Source organism: Plectropomus leopardus, chromosome 7, assembly GCF_008729295.1.
Source record: "Plectropomus leopardus isolate mb chromosome 7, YSFRI_Pleo_2.0, whole genome shotgun sequence".
NCBI classification, from domain to species: domain Eukaryota; kingdom Metazoa; phylum Chordata; class Actinopteri; order Perciformes; family Serranidae; genus Plectropomus; species Plectropomus leopardus.
This window is the reverse complement of record NC_056469.1, coordinates 27,000,601-27,026,036: the sequence shown is the minus strand read 5'-3', so window position 1 is coordinate 27,026,036 and position 25,436 is coordinate 27,000,601. Positions and strand designations below refer to the sequence as shown.

Sequence of the window (25,436 nt, the reverse complement as noted above, 5' to 3'; positions counted from 1 at the left end):
CCGTTCTTAATTGTGATTGGTCAGCGAGCGGCATGTGTTTTGAGTGACATGTAGCCACGAAGTGTCGGATACGTAACGAGGTCATATGCGGCTCAGGAGTAAGTTTCCTCTGTTATAATCAGTTTGGTGACCAAATTATAGAAACGGGATATTTTGTTTATTGGATATTTGTGGTAGTGGAGAAAAATCGGCAGTATAAAAGGAGCATAAGCTACTATGGGAGTGAGTATAGTGCTTGCTTGTTGCTAGTAGTGCCCCCAACAATGGGTTAAGTAACCGAGCAAGGAGACTTCCCACAACCACAGTTAGCTAGGATTTGTCTTAGTTGCACTTGACGCTTTGATTGCTAATATTTATAGCTTTTTTATGAATGTGCATGGGATTAATTTCACTATCTTCTCACGAGTGTTGCGCAATAGAAAGTGCAGTCATGTGTGTCTCCTGTCAGTCCTGCGCTTTGACAAACTGCATGAAGGCTAAACGTTAACATGCACGTAGATGGTTATAAAATGTAAAATGCAGAGTGATCCTCCTGCACCGACACTGTCTGCACTTTACCTCATTTGATCGCTGGATTCAGCGGTCAGCTGTTCATTAAACCTTTGTCCTCCACCAACCTCCTCTCTGCACCTTTACTGCTGTATAATGTGAGGTCTTCAATGCATTACTGTGCATTTACATGCTGGAAAATCAAATTAACTCATTTTCTGTCAGTTATTCACATCTGCTTCAGACTATTTTTGTAGAAAGGCAGTGTCAGCAGTTATAGCTTCAGTATGAAGGCATGTCTGTGTCACTGATGCACATGTGGCCACTGTGGTTAACTAATATACTGTTTAAGGTATATTTAAAGCTCCAGTGTGTAGGATCTAAGGGTATATATATAGAGAGATACTAGGAGTTGACAGATTTGGCATTTTGCTGATTATCTGTGTTGGCATTTTATTTTAATGGTTGCAGATAAAATTAAGTAATTAAAAAGCCAGCATGGGAGAAACTTTTACTTTAAAAACCTCAGGGAGCTGTTTTCTTTATTCATTTTTAATATATTTGCACTTGACTTCATTAAAAAAAAAAACTTGCTGGGAATTTGCAGTTTGTGATGTTGACCGTTTCAGTATTGATTAAACATTTACTAAAGGCAATTAAACAAAGTTTTTTTCAGAGTTTGTTGTATTACAAATTCCAATTATTGTGATAAAGATTTTTATTTTAATTTTAAATGTATGTCAATTTTCATTAACTACTAATAATTGGTGTCGGTATTCGCCCTGAAATATTGGCCCAGAAAAATCAATATCGGTTGACCTCTACTCAGTAGCATTTCCAAACCAGCAGATGATGGCAGAAATGGAAAATAATTGTCATAACTATGTTTTCATTTGCATGTTACCACCTCAAACTAAAGAGTTTTTGAGTTTTTGTTTCCTTTAAATTAGCTGTATTTATCTACAGATGGGGCCATTCGCATCTTTGCGTTGACTGCAGTAGTTCTCCTACAGGCCTGTTTGAAATCAGCTCTTAAATGACTGGATGCCACTAAATTCTTCACACTAGACCTTTAACAGACTCATAAAACAGAATTGGAGTTCCTTTTTCATACAGAAAAATTACTTGTAATAATCCAGGCACAATATCATAAATGCAACTCACCATTTCTTCAAAATATCAACTGATGAGAAGTCATTTTTAGCGGATGCATTTGTAGATGTACAGGTTCCTCACAGTTCTTTTTTCCTCCTGTTTTTGATTTCTTTGTTTGCTAATCTGCTCCTTCGTGTGTCTCTTTTTAAGACACTCCCTGGTAGGAGACAAATTATGGAAGAGAAGAGGGCCTGAACTGTAGTGAAACATTTTGGGACACTCCATATGGGTTCTTAATGTTGAGGTAAGATTCAAGATAAACTTTACAGATCCTTTTATGCATAATAATCACAAAAGCAACAATAAATAATGAAGAATTCACACACACAAATAGATATAAACAATTTGAAACATGCAGCATTTTGCTGTTTGTAAGACGAGGTTGCTGTTGTTCACTGTTATACCTGAAAAGATGTTTACAGGTGCCTCAATTTACACTTGAGAGCAGAACATACATGCAGAAATTGCTTGTTTAGTGGTGTCATAAGCACTTTTTCCTTTGTCTTCTAGCCTTGCTTTTCCCAAGCTGAGCAGAACAGCGGTGCGTGTGAGGAGACTGGCGGCTCAGCTCACCAAAGCAACCATGTCCACAAACCACCAGGGCTCTAGTCCGTCCTTTGCAGCCAACGGGGATGCTCCCACTGCAGCCATCCTCATCATCGGAGATGAGATACTCAAGGTGATTCAGTGCAAATAGACACTATCTGTGTCTGTGTGATTGACAGTGTCCCACAGAGAATCCTTGAGAGTTTGTGGATTGGGGAATATCTAAATAAACCCTCACTTTTTTTCCCTAAAAAAGTCTGCAAACTTGAAAGTGTGATTTTATTTATATGCACATTCCAACATGTAGTTCATCAGCACGCCTCAACCACAGAGCAGCCCAAGATCCACACGAAATCTCCTCAGGAAAAACCCTGTGATGGTTATTTGATGTGGCAGCAGCGCTCGTTCATAAACATCAGCTTCAGCACTATTTCTTGACTTGACATGATCATGATTTAAACATGAAGCCTTTGATTTTGGTCCAATGTCATGTCTTAACCTCACAACATGCTCACTGTGTGTCACTGGATTTTATCAAGTGAGAGTACTTCACTCGAAAAATGAACATTTGTATATCAATTACTTAAGGCCTGTTGCCTTGGATTTGTGATGGAAACTCTGTTTGCCTCCACAGTGAAAGGAGAATCCAAAAAAACATTTTTTCTGAACTGAAGTGATTGGGTACCACATTTAACCACAGCAAAACTGTGCCGAAACATTCAACTACAAATTCTTGCACAAAGCGTCCAGTATAATTCAGTCTCATTTGTCCAGCCGTACGCTCAGTACTTCTCAAACACATGCGTTTTTGCTAAAAACGCACACCTACAAGCAGTGCGCCCTGAGCAGGGGTGCATGAGCTCCATTTGAGTTCAAATACACGCGTGAGCCTGGGAACGCTGCTGGGACATACAAGAGACTGTACTGATGTGTTTTGAATCATTTTGTGGTCTCCGTTTACAACCATTCATGAAGAATTTTTGCCTTTTTTTTGGATTCTCCATTAACCGTTGAGGCGTGCAGGAAACAAAGTTTTCTTCACACACACAGTGTGTAAATAATATACAGATTGTGTCTTTGCGGGTGACGTATTCCTTTAAGTCTCTGAATGTAATGTTTAGGTCAAAAAGTGGATTAAAACTAACAGAGTGCCTCTTCTCGACCTCCGTCTCTCAGGGTCACACACTGGACACGAACAGTGCCTTTCTGACACGAGCACTAAGGAAACTTGGAGTGTCTGTGCAGCGCATAACAGTCGTACCCGACGTACAGGAAATCATCGCCAAAGAGGTGGCCCTCCTTTCCCCTCAGTACACTCACCTCATCACCTCGGGGGGCATAGGCCCCACCCATGACGACGTCACCTTTGAGAGCGTTGCCATGGCGTTCCAAGAAGAGTTATATCCCCATCCTGAGCTGGCGCGGCTGGTTGAGGAGTTCTTCGGAGTGGTGGATAAGGACAGTGCTGCTATGAAGCTGGCCATGGTGCCTCGATCGGCCAATCTCAACTACGGAACGGACCCTCAGACCGGACAGCTGCTCCGATACCCACTGGTGAGTGACGGCAGGACAGAGGGGGGTTAGTGAGCTCTTTCATCAAGGTGCAGTTGTTAAATGCTGGATCATGTTGTCATAAAACAAGAAAACAGATGAAATTACACCCAAAATAAAAAGGATCAGTACTCTCTAACTGAGTAGCTGCACACTTTTGTCTGCTCTCTGCTTTGCTGTACCCTCTCAGACACGACTTTCAGAAAGATGTTCAATCACAGCCACATTATTTTCTGTCTGCTCCGTCCTGTTCTGGGGTTACTTTAGATTGTAACGTTAATGTGAAGCAGATACTGCAGGAGTGAAGCAGCGCCTCGAGCAATGGGAATTACGTTGAGCATTTACAAAAAAAACTGCAGTGATGCCTCTCCTCTGCACCGGTCCGGCCTCGCTCCTCATCACTGCGTCGTTGCAAATTTAATCACAATAATCCTTGTTATTATACTATATTGAGTTGTTTATAATGAAACTGATATATCATTATTATACCACCTCTCTGTGTTATTGTGAAAACATTATTATTTAAGATATATTTAATGCCACTTTGACAGTGACGCTGCCTTTTTCTCTCTCTCTGCCACATATACCATGCACCACTCCAGAGTCAGTAACCACAGACACATGCCACTAACTCACATACAAACATCAAAACATGCACACACACACACACACACACACACACACATTACCCACACATACCGGACCTAATCTAATCTAATCTAATCTAATCTAATCTAATCTATCATCTCTACACCTGGACTCCTGCCAATAAACATCACACATCATAACCGCTGCATGTTATTGCCTTTATGTGTGTTGTATGTGTGCATGCATGTGCGTCTATTGCATTTGTCCTATTGGCCTTTTCCATATATATCACTCCTTTTTGTCACATTATTTCATCAATAAATGTAATTTTTTTTAAAAAGAAAAGAAATACAACCATGTAAGGAATACAAAACTACAAGTAATTGTGTTGCAGTTAGCTGAAATTTGGTTTATTTGTTGATATTTTATCAAAAAAAAAACCAAAACTATAGTGCTCTTGTATAGTTAACATTTCTTGTGTGAAATAATTATATTTCGGCACATGTACCTCATATAGTTATACTGTGACAAACTAAATTCCTTTAAAATGTTTGATCACCTGAACACACCTCTGGAAACACCCACTCTGCTTGCTGATTGGTTCTCGGTTTGCACAACAATTCAGTTTCCTTCCGTTCATGAGTCATCCAGTTTTTCTGTGGAGAGGAGGAGAGCAGGAAAACAGCAGTGAGTTTCGGTTTTAGCAACGCACTCGTGCGGTAAGCACACAGTAAGACTGTTATATTGCTTGCAAATGTTTATTCATCTGCCACCCAAATGCTGTCCTCCTGCCGGATCTCTCCATAACAGCTCCGTTATTGCTTCATTCTCTGCTCAGCTGACTACAGCAGTCGGTCATTAACCTAAACCAGTAAAATCACAGACTGGAGTCCCAGATTTACAGGACTGACTGATTTACTGACTCCGTAAGTGATTAAAACAAAATGATTCATTTTTGCCCGAGGTTTTTTTTCTTCTGTTTATTCTGTTTCTTCTTTTTTGGGATTAAAGTGACCTGACTTGAACTTTGTTTTCATTCTGAACTGAACTGAACTTAATTTTCCCCCTCTTTTGGAAAATGGGATTCATTTGGTCAAAAAGTATAAAAGAAAACCCGTGGTGGATTATTTGAGTCGAATTAACTTTTTTTTTTGTCTTTGGGACTGCGAGGTTTTGAGTTGTTGTGAGAATATTCAAATACATGAATACTTTGGTTTTGCTGTGAGAGTTTGTGTTTGTTGTTGTCGGGTTATTCGATCATTTTAAGTGTATATTTAGACCACGGTGCATCCTTTGTGAGGTTTGATTTTTAAAAAAAGGATATTTACAGTAGAAGAGAACATTGTTGCTCATCACATGACATGTTTTGTGCGTTGCTGTATTCTAAAAGTTGAATTTTGTTAACTCTGGGTGATGCCATCCCGCTCTAATGAATACACTGAAAACATTTACACACAGTAACAGCATTGTTCTCATTTTTCATCGCGCCCCTTTGTGCGTCTGCATCGGCAAAAATGGATTTGAGGGCACAAAAACACGACGTGTGTACTGGCCCTAAGACTGTTCAACATGCTTAAAGTCTGTGTAGTAACAAGAGGAAACTAAAGTTATTTTTGAGATGTTAACTACCTTAAAATACATGTTATCAGAAGTATTGATACAAAAAGTACAAAAAAAATCATTAATCCTGCAGGTCTACAAAAACACAGATTGTCTGACCCATATATGATGTGTCTTCTGTTTTTTTTTCAGGTCAGTGTGCGTAACGTGTATATCTTTCCTGGGATCCCGTCTCTGATGGAGAGGGCCTTCAATGGTCTGGAGCACCTTTTTGCCAGTTCAGGGACCACTTTTCACACCCGTGAGGTAACACCCTGATCACACATATCATTAACTGCACAAATCCACCTGAACACTGTGTTTCGATAACCAAATATCTCTTTAGGTGTTTGTGGATGCAGATGAAGCAGAAATCGCCCCTGTGCTGACCAAGCTGCAGGCTGGTTGGGGCCGGAAGGTGGCTCTCGGCTCCTACCCTGACTGGCTGAGCAACTATCACAGAGTCAGGCTGGTTCTGGACTCAGATAGCCAGGAGGAGGTGGACAAAGCGCGGGCACAGCTGCTCGATGAGCTGCCCAAAGGGAGCGTGGTGCCCTTGGTCACTGACCCCGTGTCCATCGCCACCGCTGAGGTGTACACCCTGGCCAACAGCGGTGAGGGGGGGGGGGGCAGAGGGCGAGGGGTGGTGGAAGGTGCTAGTTAAACTAAGTCAACTTGATATAAAGAGGATATTGCAGAGAACTCTTGTACTTTACACAGGCAGTGGGACCAATAAAGGAAGCAAAAAGATTAAAGTAATAATTGCTGTAAAATCATAGTGGGTTATAAAACAGAAGAGAACTGTCATGAGACTGAACTGAGAATAGAATCAGTATCAATAAAATGAGACAAGTAGGTATTTTTACTCTAAATTTGACATAAGAATGAGGGATCGTTTGTATTATAACCAAGAAAATTTGACTGTAAAACATCCTTATGCTGCAGATTTTACTCTCTGCAGGAACGCCGCTGGGCGAGAAAGTTACGTCTGCGCTGAAAACGATAGAGGCTGCACTGGATCAGTATTCGACAGAGGAAGTCTGCGTCGGCTTCAACGGAGGCAAAGACTGCACAGCGCTGCTCCATCTCTACTATGCAGCACTGAAACGGTAACCGGAGGCGGGGAGAGGACGGGGGGAGACAGTGAGAACATTTGGGGGATAGAGATGATTTAATCAGGACAAAACAAATGAGGGAGATGATATTACTGGTGCACAGTGGGACATCACTGTAGGATGCAAATGAAGAGGAAAATGAGCTCAGCAGCAACTAGACTGAGAAAAATCTTGACAGACTGGACTTTTCTCGACCTGTATTGGACAGATAGTGACAACGATAAGCATCTTTTTTTCTGTACCCATCTCGTTTATCTGTTATAAAAAATGTTCTCTCTCCCTGCTGCTCTCAGGCGCTATCCAGATGGCAAAGACAAGGTGAAAGCCCTGTATATCCGTATCGTCTCTCCCTTCCCAGAAATGGAGAGATTCCTACAAGACACGATTAAAAGGTGAGCCAGCCGACCCTGTTGCGTAATGTTAATACACATCTCAGCGGATTGTTTTTAATAGATTTATGTATTTTTACATATAAGTAGGAGAAAAAAAGTGTTTGCGGTCTGGCTCTATGTGCAATTCTCTTTTATTCGGATGACGTTTTAACCCTCAGGCCTTCTTTAAGATCAACAGTCTGGATCAACAATGATGTGGAGGGCCTGAGGGCCGAAACGTCATCTGAATTAAAGAGAGAGGCATATGGAGCCAGAATGTGCAGCACTTTTTTCCTTCTTTAAAGTCTGCTTTCAGTCATCAGCACCTCCCTACAACCCTTGGTGTGCCACATTTTTATTTAATACGTGTTAAATTAAAGCTACAGTTGTTAACTTTTATAAACAACATCTTTTGTCTAGGGGTCGACAGATTAAAAGTCTGGCCGATTATCGGGGACGATATTTGGCATTTTTTAGATTATCTGTGTCAGCGTTTTATTTTAGTGATCGGCATTAAAATGAATTAAGTAACAGTGCAAAGAAAGTGTCAGCATGGGAGGAACTTTTATTTTATTTATTCATTATTATTAAAATTTTCACTTGACTTAATAAAAAGAAAATTGCTGGAAACTTGTTGTATATGATATTGAAAGTCTCAGTTTTGATTAAAACATCAGCCTGAGGCATTTAAACAAAGTTTTGAATCGGAGTTTGTTATAATCCAAATTCTAAATACTGACAGAAAGATTTTCAGTTTTATTGTAAAAGCATATCAGTTCCAAATATCGGTTATTGGTCCCCTTGACTACAATAATCAGTATTGGCCCTGAAAAACTAATACCGGTCGGCCCCTACGTTTGTCGTATTTGCTGGAATACATTTGCCTCTATTTTCACACAGTAGTCCACGAGACAGATGTGGGGAAAAAAAACAATAAACACGTTCCTCCTCCTCGTAGTTCTTCTGATGGCCGATCAGAGCAGAGGGGTCTCTGATGGAGCTGTAATTCACTGCTCGTGAACTAAAGTCAAACTGTCAAACTCTGCAGCGCTGATCAAATATGAATAATATTCTGTGACTGCATTGATTTTTTCTCACTTCAGAGTTTTCAGAGACATATTTAAGTGTACAGTTTAACTGTAAAGTCAGAAAGTTTGTTACCTGGCTGCTGTGATGAAAATATTTAAACAAAGCACCGCCCAGTGATCAGAGCAAACTGTCTCATTTTACAGCTAAACAGAATACTAAAATATCTTGGTTTGGTTGTTTTCCTTATTCCGCAGTAGATGTGCATAAGATGCACTAAAAGAAGGCAGAGCAACATGATTTTTCACACACATTGTCTGTCTCACTGTGTGAAAATAGTGGCAGTTTCAGCAAATATGATGGTTATTTTTATAAAAGTTACAGACTGTTGCTTTAAACAGGAGTCAGCAGCTATGACCGGTTCCAATAGTTCTGTTTCCTCCTGTCAAAAAAGCTCACTAATTCTCCATGTTAAAGTACGGAAACTAATTATTTGACGACGTGTCTCCCGTAGATATGACTTGGATATATTCTCGGTGGAGGGCAGTATTCGCCAGGCGCTGAGCGAGGTGCAGGAGAGGAGACCGGAGCTAAAAGCCGTCCTGATGGGGACCAGGAGGAGTGACCCCTACTCACACACACTCACAGCCATGTGTCCCACTGACCCTGGCTGGCCTGACTACATGAGAGTCAACCCGTTACTAGTGAGACACTGACACACTGACACACACACACACACACACACACACACACACACACACACACAAATTACACCATTATATAGCTGCATTATGTCCTGGTGTTCCTCTTTTATTGTATTATTGTTGTATAAAGTCATATCATGTCAGAGGATCTAGGACGGTGATACTCACGGCCTGTGACAGGTTTCTAAGTGAAAATAGTGAAAGTAAATCAGTAACTCATTTGGTTCTTTGAATATCAGTACGGGACCAAAGTGCATAAAAACAAAAAAAGTAGAGCTTGTTATATAAAAAGTGCTAGAAGAGGATCCACTGGACCCCCTGACAGAGGTCCGGGTTAAGCCTTGAATATTTTCATATCCTAGAAACTCCCCTGCCTCTACCCAGGGTTCCCGCTGATCCTTAAAAATCCTTATAAAGCATTGATTTCATTCATATAAAGGCCTTAACTGTTTTATTAAAAATGACTTAAATTGGACGTTCGAAAGTCTTATTGATGATCAGATGAATCTTTTTTTTCTGACATTGCGTTGTAAAATCTTAGTCTGTTTAATTTTTATTTTTATTTTTTAGCAAATCCCTCTTGTTAAAATCGTGGAAATTAAGGCAGTGAATTCCCACATGCAGAGTGAAAAACTGAAAATTTTCAAAGGTTTTTTTACATTTCTGACCAGATTTTTCACCAAAATAAATGTTTCCCTAAGTAAAAAAATAAACCCCGCCAAAAATGATCTTAAATTTGATGCCAAGTGGCATAAAAAAAGTCTTAAAGTATTGAATATAACTTGCTTTAAGTTAAAGGAGCTCTGACACCTCACCAGCGGGCTGCCGAAACTGGCCCCTGGCCTTCAGTCCTTTTGCAAAAGTGGCCCCGGGTATCCCTGCTCTAAGTAAAAACAAAATCACAAATTCTTCTATGTGGTAAAAATACATGTAACATTAATCCTAAGAGCACCTGCAGACATAAATTATATATAAAAAAAAGAAAAAACAAGCAGTCCTTCAGTTTCCCCACATTTTTTAAAAGATGCTGTGTTTATAGTGCTGCAGGAAAAACTGCTTTTTGACTGGTAATACAAATCTGTTTTGCCCGCTCCAGCCAGGCAATTTCCCCTTGTTACACTTAATGTTATTTGTCATCTTGACTGAAGTTTCAGAGCGCAGATCTACAGGCTGTGAACTAAATATCACAGCACCTGCACAGTTTAATGCAATCCAACAGCCCCGCAGTAATACAGCATTAGTGAGGCTTTAAATGATATGAATACTTTTGCCCCCTCACACACACAAATACCAGAGTACACCTGTAAAATATTAAGTTGATCAATATAAACCCAAAAACAGCTTGTCGATGTGAGCCAACACCTTGGTGGCACATTCTACAAATATTTAACATTAAAAGCTTCACTTAAAAGTAAGTGCAGGTGTTGAGTTGAATTAGATTGTGCAGGTTTTTATGACAGTCCGTCTTTTGTCGGCAGCAGCTTCTGATGTCGTAGCTCTTTTATCTGCTCAGGCTCACCGAAGAAAAGACGTTTTACTTTATTTTAGATTTGTTAATGTATTTAGAGACGGCAAATGCTTCTGGAACGATGATGATGATGATGATCACGCTGGGACAGCCGCAGCGATGCATATGATACAGTAGGAGAAGCACAGCAGTTGACCTCATTTGTACGCTAATTTATTTAACCCTTTATCACATGAGTGCATCTCAAAGGGATCCGAAGAGTTCTTCTAATCATGAATCCATCACAAACCAATTAAATATGATGTGTTAACACTCTACAGGACTGGACGTATCACGACATCTGGTCGTTCCTGAGGACGTTATATGTGCCCTACTGTATCCTCTATGATAAAGGGTGAGATTTTTTTTTCCACTGTCGTCAATTATTCACAACATCACAGCTCCGAATTCTCCGTCTTAAACATCCCTGTCGACCTGCAGGTACACCTCACTGGGCAGCATGGACAACACCTGTCGAAACCCCTCCCTCCAGATGGTGGACGGGAGGGGGGTGACGCGATACAAGGCAGCCTACCTCCTGGAGAACGAAGACGAGGAGCGAAACTCCCGTGCCTGATGAAGAAGTCTCTTTTCTCACTTGTTGCTGACGGAGCCATGTTTTCAGATCTCAGATCACTCCCCCTGCACTCATACATAACTGTGGAAAACAAAAACACGGACATTTTCATTAATTCTTCATGTCTGCAGAATGAGGTCTGTGTGTGTGTGTGTGTGTGTGTGTGTGTGCGTGTGTGTGTGTGTGTGTGTGTGTGCGCTATTTGTTTATACATGTGAGTTTCAGCCTAAAGTAACGGCTCTCTGTGCTGTTAAATAAAACATTCATCCGTCATCTTTTTCCATTGTCATGTAAGTGTTTTTAGTCTTATATAAAGAGCAGCATGCAGGGCCTTCACTGTTACTCTTGATTTATCTTATTCATGAATCCCTTTGTCCTAGTTCTTTTGTTTAAATGTGAAACAGCTTTATTCAGTGTTTTTACATTCATTTTTAAAGTAGATTTTTATCGATTTTTAATTTAACAACACAGTGCTCACCACATTCCCAGACATTTCAAATAAAAACAAGCACATATACAAAAAACACAAAAAAGCAAAAATAAATAAATAAAGTGACAATAATTTTAAAAATCATCTATACCGAAAAAGACATACATTAAGAAGGCTGACCAACATTTTCCCGATTTCTGAAGCCAATCAGGGACTGTTCGACTAAGATTAGTAAACTCATAACCTCCTGTCCCTCTTGAAGTGGTGCAATAGACGTGATAATCTGAGGAACAGTTGAGTGTGGACAGACTCACCGCCAGGACGCCGCTCATGCATCTTAGTTGCTCAGACCAGGTGACCCTGCTAAACACCGCCATGGATGGTGCTCTGTCGGTCTCTTTTGCCAGCTCGCCGTTCTGGTTGTGATCAGTGTGAAGGTGTAGATATATTAACAGTTCGTGGTGGTGTGCAAGTAAAAAGCTTTCAGTCTCGCCTCCAGCGTCTGCCCCTCTCCAGGTGACACCGATGATGGTTAATGAGTTAACTGCCACGCCCTCAAGTGGCATCAGTGCTGAACCTGCTTTTGAAACCACACCCACATGCACAAGACACTAAAACGCAAAAAATAAGGCTCTCATAACAGGAGGCATGTCAAATTCTTGCTGAAGAAAACATGCATGTTTATTTATTTTAAATTGTGGTAAATTAACATAAGTAAGTAAATAAAAATCAGCAGTAAAATAAAGACAGAAACATGCCTTCAGCATGCAGGTTTGGAAGACATGTTTTCTATTAAAATTGCCAAAGTTACACCACTTACCAAAACCAGAAACTGTAAAAAACAGAAATGATGCAACCTGTTCCACACTGAAATCACTTGATACAGTTTACCACAGTTCCCTACGTTTTATTTCTGGTGATGGTTTTTAAAACAAACCACTGTGAGCTTTACCAGAGCGTGGGGTCGTCGTCCCTCACTGATAGAAGAGAAAATCAATACTGCTTTTTGTTTATAAGGTTTTATAAATGCTTCCATCTTTTTTTTAATAAAAAAAATCTGAGTTTAAAATTGTGACATCCAATCAAAATCACTTATTCCACATATCTCATTTAAAATCTGGCAAAGAAAAAAAACTTGCACTAACTAACCAGCATGCGTGACAATAGTGAAAGGCAATAAAATATAAAACATAATAAAGGATACAGGTTTGCAATAAGCATAAAGAGAGATAAAGGATTAAAGGTTTATAACCAAATGATTAAAAAAAAATCCATCAAAAATAACAAAAGTGCAAACAAGAAGTGCAAAGATAAAATGACAATTTAGTATGATTTAAAATCAAGTTTAAAATAAGTTTGTAGTCATTACAAAAAAATGTTTTTAGCTTTAACTTAAAACTTTTATTCAACTCCAGGGTTTTGTCTTCAAATTTTAACTTTTAATTTTCAAGCATCAAAGGGTACATTTTTTAAATTTAATAACTTATTTACGGTGGAGGATCATTTTACGAAGTAACACCCAGACCCCCCCCCCCCCCCCCTCCTCTGATTCATAAAGAACAGTCCCTAACAATAAGACAGACAGGCTGTATCAAAATGCATTGATAAATGATGTAAGACAGTTTTCTCTCAGGTGATAAAATCATGCTTTCGAGGCTGTGCGCGCGCAGCAGCACGGACAGCCTCCTGAAGGTCAAACCGACAGCCTCATGTTGTCTCCTCAGTGTCTGAGTGTCCACATCTGTGTCCACATCTGCAGACTGCAGCTTATTTCAGCGAGCATCTCGCCACCTCTGATGCTGCAGTTCCCTTTGAGCACCTCACGGGCGCGTTGTTCTCACTTTTTTCCCCATTTAGCACCGTGATTACAATAAATTACCTTCTCTGTTTCCAGACATGATTGAATCCAGGCTCATCGATCCGCCCTCTCTCTCTCCGCGCCTGGAGATTAGTCAACGCCGCGCGGCGAGGATCGATACCGGCCGATCTAATAAAGCGGGTCGCTTACGAGGCCACCGCGGGGTAGCACACACTGTTACACCAGCAATTACCACCTCCAGCCCGCCCCCACCACCACCGTACCCCCTAACTTATCTGTCCGGGGCTTCACGGCCTGCTTGATTTATTAATAATAACAGTAATAAAAGAGGCAATGAACAGAGGCTTCATAATCACAGCAGAAATGTAATGGTGTGTGTTAGGGGTGGAGTGATAAAAAAAAAAAAAAAAACAACACCGGGACATTGTCTGGAATAGTGATATTTATGTGGAAGAAAATTACATTATTACACACAATGTGTGTGAGATGGGCCCCACAGTATGTGACTCAAACTTACTATAATGGATAATTACAGTGTCTGTATATAGTATTGCTGAGCTGTAGAGTTATTGATACATTCGGCTAAATTATGTTAATTTATGTTATGAAACTTTTTTATTATTTTTTAAGTTTTTGATTATTAATTTGAATGATTATTGTAGGGAGGTTGCTTTGTGGAGAAATTTGGGGAGGGGGGGTTTAAAGACTTTTGTTTTTTGAGAAAGAAAAAAAGAAAGGGAAAAAGGAGAGAAATTAGGGGAAAAAAGTCAAAGAATACCAGAAACAACAAAAGGAAAAGATGTGATAGATAGATCGTTGTAGATAGATAGATAGATAGATAGATAGATAGATGCAGAAATCTTGCCCACTCATGTAAATAAACTAAATTTACTCAAATACTGTAGACTAAAGCTTACAAGTAGAGTTTTGAGGTACCTGTGGTTTGTTTTTAGGTTGCTTTATGAGTGATGTTAAACTACATTTACTTAAACACATTTCAGAGGGAGATATCAGAGGGATGTACATTTTAGTCACTGCATTAATGGCTATCTAAAGTCATGAGGTACCTTTCAATTTCAAGATTTTACCTAAGAAACACACGATATGCTATCTGAATCCAATTTACTGCCAAGCAGGTTTTCACAAGCTGCAAGAAAGTTGTTTTGGTATTTTGGTGCATTTGAATACAGTGGATTAAGTGGATTTGGGCTTTTTTATTTTTATTTAATGTATCATTGTAAAGTTAACATTGATTGAACAATGTAATGGCTGTTGAATAATGACACCATCGGCATTTAGACCGCTTCACTATAGACTCGCTTTTACCACGCAGCTGTCTGCCACCAAGTACACACCATACTCCTGGGAAATTAAAGGCTCGATTTATGACAAAAGAAATGCACACAAAACAGAAAGAGGAGAGCGCTTTTGTTTTCCAAAGTAGCTATTGGCAGTTATTGTGTGTTACCAAAAAGTATTCATGTTAGTTTGTTGCAGTTGTGAAAGTGGCTGCAGGTCCTTAAAAAGTACTTCATAAGCTACACATTTACTAATTAAAGGCCTTAAAAGTATGAATTAGTCGGAAATTCAAATTGGATGGATCTTACATGTTTTCAGTCATATCACATCAGGAAATTTAGGTGATGGCGCTATTGGAAAAGTTGTTTTAATTGGAGCTAAATAACATTTGACTAGGAAACAGAATCTGACCCAAAACCTGTGTGAACGCAGTGCCCCGTTTTGTTTTTGTTTGTTTTTTTTACCTTCTTTATGTTATGTAATGAGTCTGCACTGTTAAGGCCTTGTAAGCCAGCCTGCTCAATATGGAAATGGAAAAATGCAGGTTTAAAATCAAATGGCTTAAGATTAACTACTACTCATGCTGGTTAAAGCCAGTGCCAGGAAATGCTTAAGAACCAAACTGCAGTTTCAGACAGGAGAATCGGGATTAGGGCACATGCACAGTAAGCACAGAGAGGATCATTAGTGTCATTTTTACTGTTTGTTTTGAAATGACATCAATGTCTGTATTTGCATAGAGTTTCAGTTTTGGAGTGCATTGCACAAGTTTGGTCATAAATTTCAGTAAAAATTGTATTGCAAAAGTCTTTCGGAGTCTTAAATTTGACTTGTTTATACCTGTGGACAGTCTGGGGATTGCTGGAGAGTGAGAAAACAAAAAAAGTGCAAAAAAAGTCAGTATGTTCTGTGTTGTTGGTAATTGAGGAAAAGGGAAAGCAACATCAGTAACAAAAATAATACAGTTTGGGAACACTAGGGCGGCTGAAGTTTAACCAGCTGTTCCAGACTTTTCTGATGGGTGTGACCCTTAATTCTGTCTGATTTGGGCCCTTTGTCACATTTCAGACGTCAATGAGACGTTTAGAAGTTCTGCTGAAGGGCTTTTTCCCCACTAAACTTATTATATGGTTCTGTTAACTGAATTATTCAATATTATATATCTTTTTTTAAAGCAATCATATGAGGTTAATCCAAAAATATGAACATAAATTTGTGTAGCAGAACTTTTTTGTTTTATTTTCTCGTGACTTACCTCAAAAACCACGTCAGGACTCTCTTCGACACAATGGATAGTTAAAATCAGCTCCAGTTTGACCAGCTGCAACAGTAAAATGCAGAAAAAGACTTGAATACTTGCTCCACCGCTGCATTTGCTACCACTATGGGGACACAATGAGTTGTTAAATTTATTTTGACATTTGTATGATATCTCTGTAAAGTTTATTACCGTTTGTTCCATTGTTTTCCACAGTTCCATCTTCATCCTCTTCCAGTTGTCACTCCATCACTCTCACTTGTCCGTTTCATCCTTCATTTCTGTTTTGGCTCCGGCGACTGTATTCACTCACTATCTCCTGTAGTCATCACACCGCTTCCGTCCTCACTGCCTTTCCTGCACAACTCTGGATCCTTGTTCAGTCCTCCTTATGAATTTCAAAACTGATGTTTTGATTTTGACCTGGAAGACTGAGTCAGAGAAACGTCTTGGTTGACATAGTGGGAGGATATGGGTATTGACTGGGGGCCTAAAAGTATCCGGACTACAATACTTTGTGTGTGTGGTCCTTAACTGTGTATTTATGAATATCTTATTTTTTAATTTCACACTGCAGTGCTTTTGAAACCGGGTCTGTTTGAAATCTACAAAACTGCAAACAAAACACTCTTGAAATTCTGATACAGCAAATTATGTGTCGTCTGAGACCAAGTGGAACAAGCAGGAGCTAAAAAACGAGAAAATAATCTTTTTTCCTCCTGTGCATGAACTTAATTGGCTCTCCAAAGAGAGATTTTAGGTCAGCTGGTGGAAGTATGATCACAGCAGCCACTAAAGGTGATGCGAGGATAAGAAGATCAGAGTCACCTCCTGGTCATTAGCACCATAATTCCTCGCTACTGTGCTGAAACACCTCTGTGTTTTTCTCCAAATCTCCCAGGTGGGACTCCTACGTATAACAGCATCTACACAGTTAACAGGGTGTGTGATATGGACTCAGCATGACTTGGTGTGATTTTGTGCAAAAACATGCAAGAAGCTTTGATATCGGAGTGAACTATCCATTTCAGATGCTCAGATGTGAGTCTGCCTTGGTGGCTGTGATGCTTCTCTCTAAAGGAATATGTTCCTAATCCAATTCCTCAGCAGTTCCTGCGGTGTAAAACGAGACTTGAAGCAGCATGAGACAGCAATTCAGGCGATGTCCTGGGAGGGATGCTTAACACAGAGGATGAATAGACACTCCGTTGTCAGAAAGCATCAGGAGAGAAGGGAGACCTTTGAGTCTATGCAAATTACCAACCCATCTGCATGTAAAGCCAACCGACCAGAACACGGGAAATAGGATGTTCAGTATCAAAGTGTCGCACATTAAAAGTGGATGAAAGTGAGAGAGAGAGAAAGGAAAGGAAGGGAGAAAAAGCGGGAGGGAGAATGAGGAAGGAGGCTGCTTTGCTTTGCTTTGCTGCCACGTGAAGTGTGACTGACTTCAGCTCGTTTGTGTCTGGTTTTGGTGTGTTCAAATAAAAGCCAGCCTCATAATCCTGAGTTTGTCACAGCTCGCAGTCCGGTACACAGAACCAAGACCCCCTGCTCGCACGGCGCACACATGGGATGCATTTAGAAAATGCTTCTCACACAGCGAGCTCGCTTTAATGTAAAGGGCCAGGGGTCTGTGAAGCTTCAGCCGCCATGCTGGAAAGTGATGAGAAGAAATCTGCTCAGCTCGACTCAACTGGAGCTCATTTACGCTCAACAGCCATAACTTAAACATGGCGCAGGGTGTTAGAAAGATGAGAGATTGTTTAACACTAGAAAGGCTCGGCCGATGTCAGCTGAGTCCTGTTTTTAAAGATTAGTTCCCCCGTGACTTTACTGAGGCCAGTTTAATGTATGAAGCAATGTAAAATATCCCCAAATCAGGCATAAAACTAACATTTATGTGTCTTTACATCTTTCAAACACCGTCTCTTTGTTCATCTTTTCAGGATAAAAAGTTATCCCACCAATTTCAACTGAGTCCTGTTTTTAAAGATTAGACCTGCAGTGACTGTACTAAGGCCGATTTAACGTATGAATCAATGTAAAATACCCCAAATCAAGCGTGGAAATAATATTTGTGGGTTTTGATCCCCTTTACATGTCATCTTTTTTATCTTTTTAAAAGTAAAAAGTTACTGTTTTCAAGGCCAATGTCAACTGATTCCTGTTTTCAAAGTTTACTTCTTCCATGACTTTATCAATGTAAAATATCCCCAAATCAGACATGAAAATATTTATGTATGTTTAGATCTTTCAGATGTAATCTGGTTTTTGCAATGTAAACTCATTCCTGTTTTTTGGAGATTATTCTTTGGGCTTTTTTGCCTTTATAGGGCAGCTATAGCATGAACAGAAGCCCCACGAGGGATTTTGGACCCCATGAAAAGATACAAATCCTGCCCGAATACTGTAACCACACCTCCAGAGCCCAACCAGCCTTAGAAATAACATTTCTACGGTTATGATAATGAGTACTTTTTACTTTCGAAGTACAGTTTGCCAATAATACCTCTGAACCTGTTTGCAAATAACAATTTGAATTCAGAACTTTACTTTTAATTAGTATTTTTAGACTGTAGTATTTCTACTTTTACATAAGTAAAAGATTGGAGTACGTCTTCCACCACTGGTAAGAACATCATAAACGAAATCTCAGTTACTACCGGCTGAAAACTGGTTTAGTCATCTTCTTCTGCAGTTGGGAGTGGTGCTGGTTCGTTGGTGGAGGATGTTTGGGGAGACAGGGCTGCTGAGGATGAAGCTGCATCCGTAGTTTGTCCTGAAAAAAAAGGGACAGGGACGGGGACAAGTGATTTAGTATGAACAGCTTGCTTAAAGTTTGTGTGTGCTGATTAAAAAGTGACGGTTTAATCCCTTGATACCTGAGCAAATTCATTTTTTCTTTCAAAATCATTGGCAGAGAAGCAAAGAACAACGTAACACATGGCCCAAAAAAATAGAAAAAATAGCAAGAAATTGGTAAAAATTTAGAAGAAAATTACAAACAAGGAAAAGTAAAAGTCAAAAACCAAAAATCACCTGAAAAAAGTGCAGAAAAAAAAAGTTTTTTTCTGTAACATCATTTTACATATATAATTACAATTATTATAATATATACAGTTTTCTGGACATTTCTCCTAGTTTTCTTTTTCTAGTAATTTTCCTTCCTTATTCAAAACACTTTCAGGTCATTTTCTTCCTTTGTCTCATGTCTTGAGATTTGTGCGACATTTCTTCCAGAGTTGGTCTTCCCCTTTTTCCCCACTTTCATTGAGATAGAAGGAGGAAAGAGGCAATACAGGAGACGCTCAGGATGGTTTTCTTTGTTGTTGTTTTTTGACAAAAACAAGAAAAGAAACCATTAGTATTAGTCGCCGCATTCTAGATAAAATCTTCTGTTATGACGATAAGTTTTTAATTTGCCATTGAAAAAATAGTACTTTTTAGGGACCCTGTCAGTCATGGGTCCTTTGAATCGTCCTGACTTTTCTCCTCCATAACTTCACTGATGGTGAAGGGATGACATGCAGCAAAGGCTCATGGGTTAGAATCACGGCCTTTGTACACGGGGCACCTGCTCTACCAGGTGAGCTACTGATGCCTCTGATTTCTGTTTTTAAACATTAGTTGTGCCGCGACTTTACTGAGGGCATTTGAATGTCTGAAACAATAGAAAATATCAATCATCTTGTTATTTGCCACGTTTTTTAAAGTGTCCTTGATTCAGTCTCATGTAAAAAATGTAAAATAAATGGATTCGAATGAGAACACGTTCACAAAAAGGTTTGTACGTTTGTTGATTTATCTATTTCTTGCTTGATCTTAACACCATAACCCTTTAATACGTGTTTTCTCCTCCTTTGTTATAATCTGGTCCGTCCACATTCATCACGCGTGACACACAGGAGTGCCTGCTTTGTGAGCGCGCAGCAGAAATAATTACACTGTTATTGGCTACCTGACACGTTTAAAAGGATGTGAATACATGTATCAGTACGACAAGCAGATGCGGTTGGTTTGGATTTTTATTTAGAACAAACAAACGCTGCTCAAGCCTAGAGAGGAAATAAAAACCCGGACTATTATTCATTACCTGGAAAATTAAATAGCACAGCGATTTATCAAAGCTGCAGAATTATTCAATGATAATCCTCAGAGGTTTTCACAACCCAAAGTCACAGAATACATTTAGCAACATGTTTCTTTAATGCTTTTAGCTTAAATCTTATTGTACATGTACATATTGTACATCAGCAGTGGAACATAATTAAGTACATTTACTCAAGTGCTATACTTAAAATACTTTAGTATTTCTGTTTTATGCTGCTTTATACTTATATTTCACTATATTTTGGAGGCATTTTGTACTTTTTACTTCATTGCATTTATCTGATAACTTCAGTTACTTGAAAGATTTAGATTAATAACACAACATAGAAATCCACTTTTACCAGCTGCAACAAGAAATGATGAACACATTAATGCATCAATAATAATCCAATCTCTAATACACATTATTCTAAAATGGTCCATTCTGCACAATGAGTACTTACTTTTGGTATTTTAAGTATTTGTTGATGTTAATACTTTTGTACTTTTTCTTTAGCAAGATGTTGAATGCAGGACATTTACTTGTAACTGCAGTTTCACACTGTAGTTTTCATGTTTCACAAAGGTTCAAGAGAGGACTCACTTGCAAAACACCATGCAGGCAGGACTGGAGGATAAAAAGTGAGCTTTAATGATGTAAAGCTTGTACAAAAGGGAAAAAAAACTCCAGCCAGCGACAAAACTGAGGGAGAACAAAAAACAAACAAACCAATGAAAGGGACTAACGCAGACGGACTGACAAAAGATGAGGAGCACAAAGACTCTGCAAAATGAGCAGGAAGATATCGAGGGGCAGGTGACAGCAGGTTGATGAAGAACAGGTGAAACCTATCAAGGCGGGGCAAACAATCACTGAGGCGGGAAAAGACTCAAAGGCGGGAATTAAAAACAGACATGACACCTAACAAGTGACCCTAAAAAATAAAGAAAGAAAACATGAATGAATACACAAAACAAAGAAAAACACAAACAGAAAACTCGGAGTTATGACAGTAATATTGATACTTTTACTTAACTAGAATATCTTTTTCACCACTGCATATAATCAAACAGCCTTCCCGAAAAACAGATTTCTCCAAAGCTGTGTTGTGATGTGGCATCTTCAGTAATGAATGTGTAAATGCAAATGAGTTATTTCAACAGACTCATTTATTTCAAATAATTTCAGGTGACATTTTGAATCTGCAAATTGATAAATGATTAATTTTTTAAGTTTCGGCTGTCATCATTAAAGTCAAACTTTTAAACTGCAGCATAGTCACATAATTATTCAATAATCACCCGACTACAGCTTTTAGGCTTTAGGGTCTCTGCATCTGTACACAGACCAAGTCACAGTTAAATTCTCTGTTACTGAAAGCAATATTTTCTGTCGTTTTGGTTGCATGGCCGCTGCTGTTTTGAGTCTTCATGGTGAGATAATGTTTGGTGTAACTTGTGATCAGCTGTGAAAGCCAGTATCGATCCTAGACTTTCTGTTGTTGTTGTTTTTCCTCCTCTTCTCTTTTTCTTTTATTTCTGATGACCAGAGAGGTATATTCTAGTTTCATGGTGCTAATGGTTGCATAATATGTTGTATGTATAACAGTTAGCTAGCTGACTGTCCTAACCAATGGTATTCAGCTCTCAAACGATCGCTAAGGGATCACATTTAGATTTTTTGGGGGCAACAGTGGTGCAGTGTATAGTCCCTTTAAAGGAGGTTTAACCCTTTGAAGCCCGAGCAAATTGGCTTGATTTCTGTCTGAAATATGGGAAGAAAGCAAGGAAGGAAGAAGTGATCCAAAACTTAGCAAGAAAGTTGTAAAAAGTACAAAAAAAAAATCAGTAAAAAATAAAAATAAAAAAGTAATGAAGTTTGGGGTTTTTTTTGTTTTGAAAAAAGGTATTTAGAAAAACAATAATAATTTTGTAACATAATTTTAAAAATGTAATTATGATAAACTTCTTCCTTTAGTTTTTCCCTTGACATTTTCCCCCTTGTTTTTTTTTTATTTATTTTTTTTTTTTATAATTTTCTAAACATAAAATTTCTTGCAAGTTGTGAAACATTTATTACTAAATGGCTCATTTCCTTTTCCCCATGTTTTTGAAAGAATTCACACCAGTTTGGTCAGGGCTCGAAGGTTTAAATACTTATCAAAGGCATTAAAAAGCAGCTTGAGAAATTTGATATTGCGTCAGGATTCAAGGGGTTAATGGGAATTGTCATGGCAAAATATGAATATAGCAATCAGGGGGTCCATTTCCCAATTTTTTGGGGGGTCCCCAAACATTGGCCTGGCTTGCCCCTCCTGACGGTGAGCCCCTGGTGAGAGCCAGTGAAAATATTCCAAACTGAGAAAACAAGTGAAGTGAAACCTCGCAGAATATATAAAGAGGATATTCTTGAACTGAATTCTGAGGACTCCAAAGGCGTTTATGTGGAGGGTCTGCTTCACAGATTTAGCATCTTAAGCCAGTCTTTTACTCTCCACTGCATGAAGGGTCAAATACTCACCCTGGGAAATATATACTGTATCTGATTATAAAGTATTGGACAAAGTCGACGCAATACGTGCAAGAGATGTCAAGTGACATTCTGCTGATTGGTGGAAACTTTAACAAAGTCCTTGATCTTGAGCTCTTTTGCAGGACGATACCGCAGCACACAGAGCTGAGGCGTCACCTCGAGGAGTAAAAAACACTCTGTGCTGCTTACAGAGATGTTGGAGCGACTGGCATCCAACAGAAGAAAAAAACTGTACTTTCCTGTTTCTTTTGATTCTTCATACAAGATGTTTTCTGTCCAGAGCTGTGAGATGGGGACGTTAAGAGATTTCAAACTGTGATTCAATTTCCTGATGCAAAAGTTTTTGGAAGTTGGCTGATGTTTATGGACAGAAATGACAACTAAATATTAGATTAGTGAGCTGGAAAGATCAGTGGAGCTTAAGTTTTGGCACTGAAATCTTCAACTGCCTGTCGATAACAGCTCAGTCTCGGTGAAAACAGTCAAAACACAGCAGCAAAAGTAATAAAAATCCCTTTAATAAGTCCGTCAAGAATAAATACAACATTTTAACAAGATTGTCTAAAATTCCATAATAAAGTACAGGCTCGGTGCTAAAATCACTCATGAAAGATTGTAAAGAAAGCGAGTCTGGCCTTGTATCACTTAACTGCCCCGAGGAGATGAAAAGCTTATTTTGTATGGATGCCGTGACCCCAATAAAATACATATTTTTAAAATGCCAGTGAAAGAATTCAAAATGTAGAAACACGTTTTTTTCCCAAGGACCTCATGATCTCCGGGCGTACATTTCTTAAATTTTCAGAAGGACGCTTCCTGCAGTGGGGACGCCCTCTCACCTCCGCTCACCTTGATTTTGAAATATGTGAAATATACACTGTGTCTCACAACAAGAATATCGCTACGGATCAGGGTGTTGATAACACGCTGAGAAACTGAAAAAAAAATGCCCTTCCAAAATTTCAAGGAAAGGCTTGTGAAGCACGTGTCCAAGATATCTACTACAAGCTGAATCATAAAAAGACAGAACACACATGTTACTCTGCAGTGGCGGATCTTTCTATAGGAGGGCGCCTAGGGTGCCACCCAAAGTACCCAAAATTCCCAAATTACAGCATTACAGCATAGGCAAAAATGAAAATAATAAAATAAAAAAAGAGGAAAATGAAAATTGCAAAAGTGTACACTGTATTCTTTTATTATTCGTTTTTATTATCTTGTTTGTTCGAGAAGTTTTTTATTTGATAATAATATAATAATTTTGAAATATAATAATTAAAAAAAATACACCGAATTGATTTCAGCAGGCACATTTTTGCTGTTTAATACATTCAAGTATTTAATTGGATTTTTTCATGAGCCTTAAAAGATGTTGACTCATTTGTGTGCCCTTAAAAAAGGCCTTTTATTTCAAGTAAATACAATGGAACAAGCATTGTTTGCCTCTATTAATAGCCAGAGTTTTGTATTTCTGAAGATGTAATCGACACCGGCAATCCGAGCCTTAAATTTTCAGCGGAGGTCCAATTAAACACAGGCCAACATGTGGAAAAAGAACCTGCTGTGTTGAAATTTGACACAGTGTAATTACAGCGGCATTGGTGGAAAAGGAGAGCTGCAATACGGATATGTGATGACGACTGTGTTTTTTCTTTTAGTCAGATAGTTAAAACTAAATTTGTCGGCCAGAAATTGTTTATGATCACAGTCGGCCCCGGAAAGCCTCGGAGGAAGCTTTGACGCGGGATTTTAACAATCTTCTAAATTTGTGTAATACTGCAACATCTGTCCGTAATTATGAAGTTTATTTTAGAGAGTGAGTTCAGTTCCAGCTTTAGCACACACTGATGCACAGATGTTCAAAACATCAACATCGGCAAAGAAAATAGAAATGTTTGGTATGATTGTTGAAGCGTTTCTTGTTTAGAATTGAAGATAAAACATAAAAAATCTCTATATCACACTATTGCATAAAAGCTTCGGTTTGTGCTTCTGCTGGAATAAACATCCATACAGTTTTTACACAGCTAAAATGGAAGTGGACACACACTCGCTTTTTGAGTCCTTTTTTTTTCTTTAATAACGGTCTAAAAGTAACACACTGTCCGCTGATATCTGCGTGCTTACTTCATCATTCACAATGGGGGAAAGAATGAAAACATGTGATTTGGAAATTTCTTCGTGAAGGTCAAAATCAAAGCCTGCTCATAACATGCCTCAACAGTGACAAACATGTCATCAGAAGAGATCAGAAAGCATGAAATAGGAGCATTAGCCCCATTATCCAGGAAATTGCCTCTCTGGCTTCACAAGAGGCTTTTACATTACAGCGTACATGTATGGAAATGCATTTACAGCTTATCTGTGTGTACACTTCTATATGAAAAACACAAAAAACACATCTCTCGCTCTGTGTTTAGCTCTGTGTTTACTGAGAATAAATATAGTTACTGCTTTAAGGTTGATGTATTGGCGAACGATGCTTCAGGGTCTATTAATACCGGGAGTCTATTGGAGTCTTATCAGGCTTTGGCCGCCCATAGATAAAAACTCAGCTCAATATTCCTCTAAGTTACTCACATTACAACGGCCTCTCACACCACAAGGTCATTCCAAGTCCCTGAAGTCTCCTTATCTCCACACCCACGTGTATTACACTGGACGTGTGTGTTCTGCAAATAAAGTCGTGTGTGTGTGTTGTCAAAGAGATAAAACATCAAAAAGTTAAATGACGATCGACCGGATGCGTTTGAATGCAATCATATTTATTTTTGTTG

At 39.0% G+C, this 25,436-nt stretch overlaps 1 protein-coding gene across 2 annotated transcripts; it reads left to right on the top strand.

Annotated features, from left to right (window-relative positions):
- On the top strand, positions 1 to 11,501 carry flad1 (flavin adenine dinucleotide synthetase 1). 2 transcript variants are annotated; one of them, XM_042489676.1, is made up of 11 exons: positions 1 to 98; positions 1,795 to 1,888; positions 2,155 to 2,323; positions 3,367 to 3,744; positions 6,082 to 6,195; positions 6,275 to 6,542; positions 6,890 to 7,037; positions 7,337 to 7,435; positions 8,955 to 9,144; positions 10,933 to 11,006; positions 11,093 to 11,501. In XM_042489676.1, exons 2-11 carry the CDS (start codon positions 1,881 to 1,883, stop codon positions 11,226 to 11,228), a joined length of 1,584 nt encoding a protein of 527 aa, XP_042345610.1. In that variant the 5' UTR covers positions 1 to 98; positions 1,795 to 1,880; the 3' UTR covers positions 11,229 to 11,501. The 2 variants fall into 2 exon arrangements, with proteins under 2 accessions (XP_042345610.1, XP_042345611.1); XM_042489677.1 differs by lacking the exon at positions 1 to 98 and adding an exon at positions 105 to 222.
- Positions 11,502 to 25,436: the final 13,935 nt, after the last annotated feature.

What these genes read in the sequence shown, in the direction of transcription:
- flad1 (XM_042489676.1), top strand. An exon ending in AGCTGCTCCGATACCCACTG is followed by an intron (nt 3,745 to 6,081) that starts GTGAGTGACGGC and finishes TTTTTTTTTCAG; the next exon opens with GTCAGTGTGCGTAACGTGTA. An exon ending in CTACAAGACACGATTAAAAG is followed by an intron (nt 7,436 to 8,954) that starts GTGAGCCAGCCG and finishes TGTCTCCCGTAG; the next exon opens with ATATGACTTGGATATATTCT.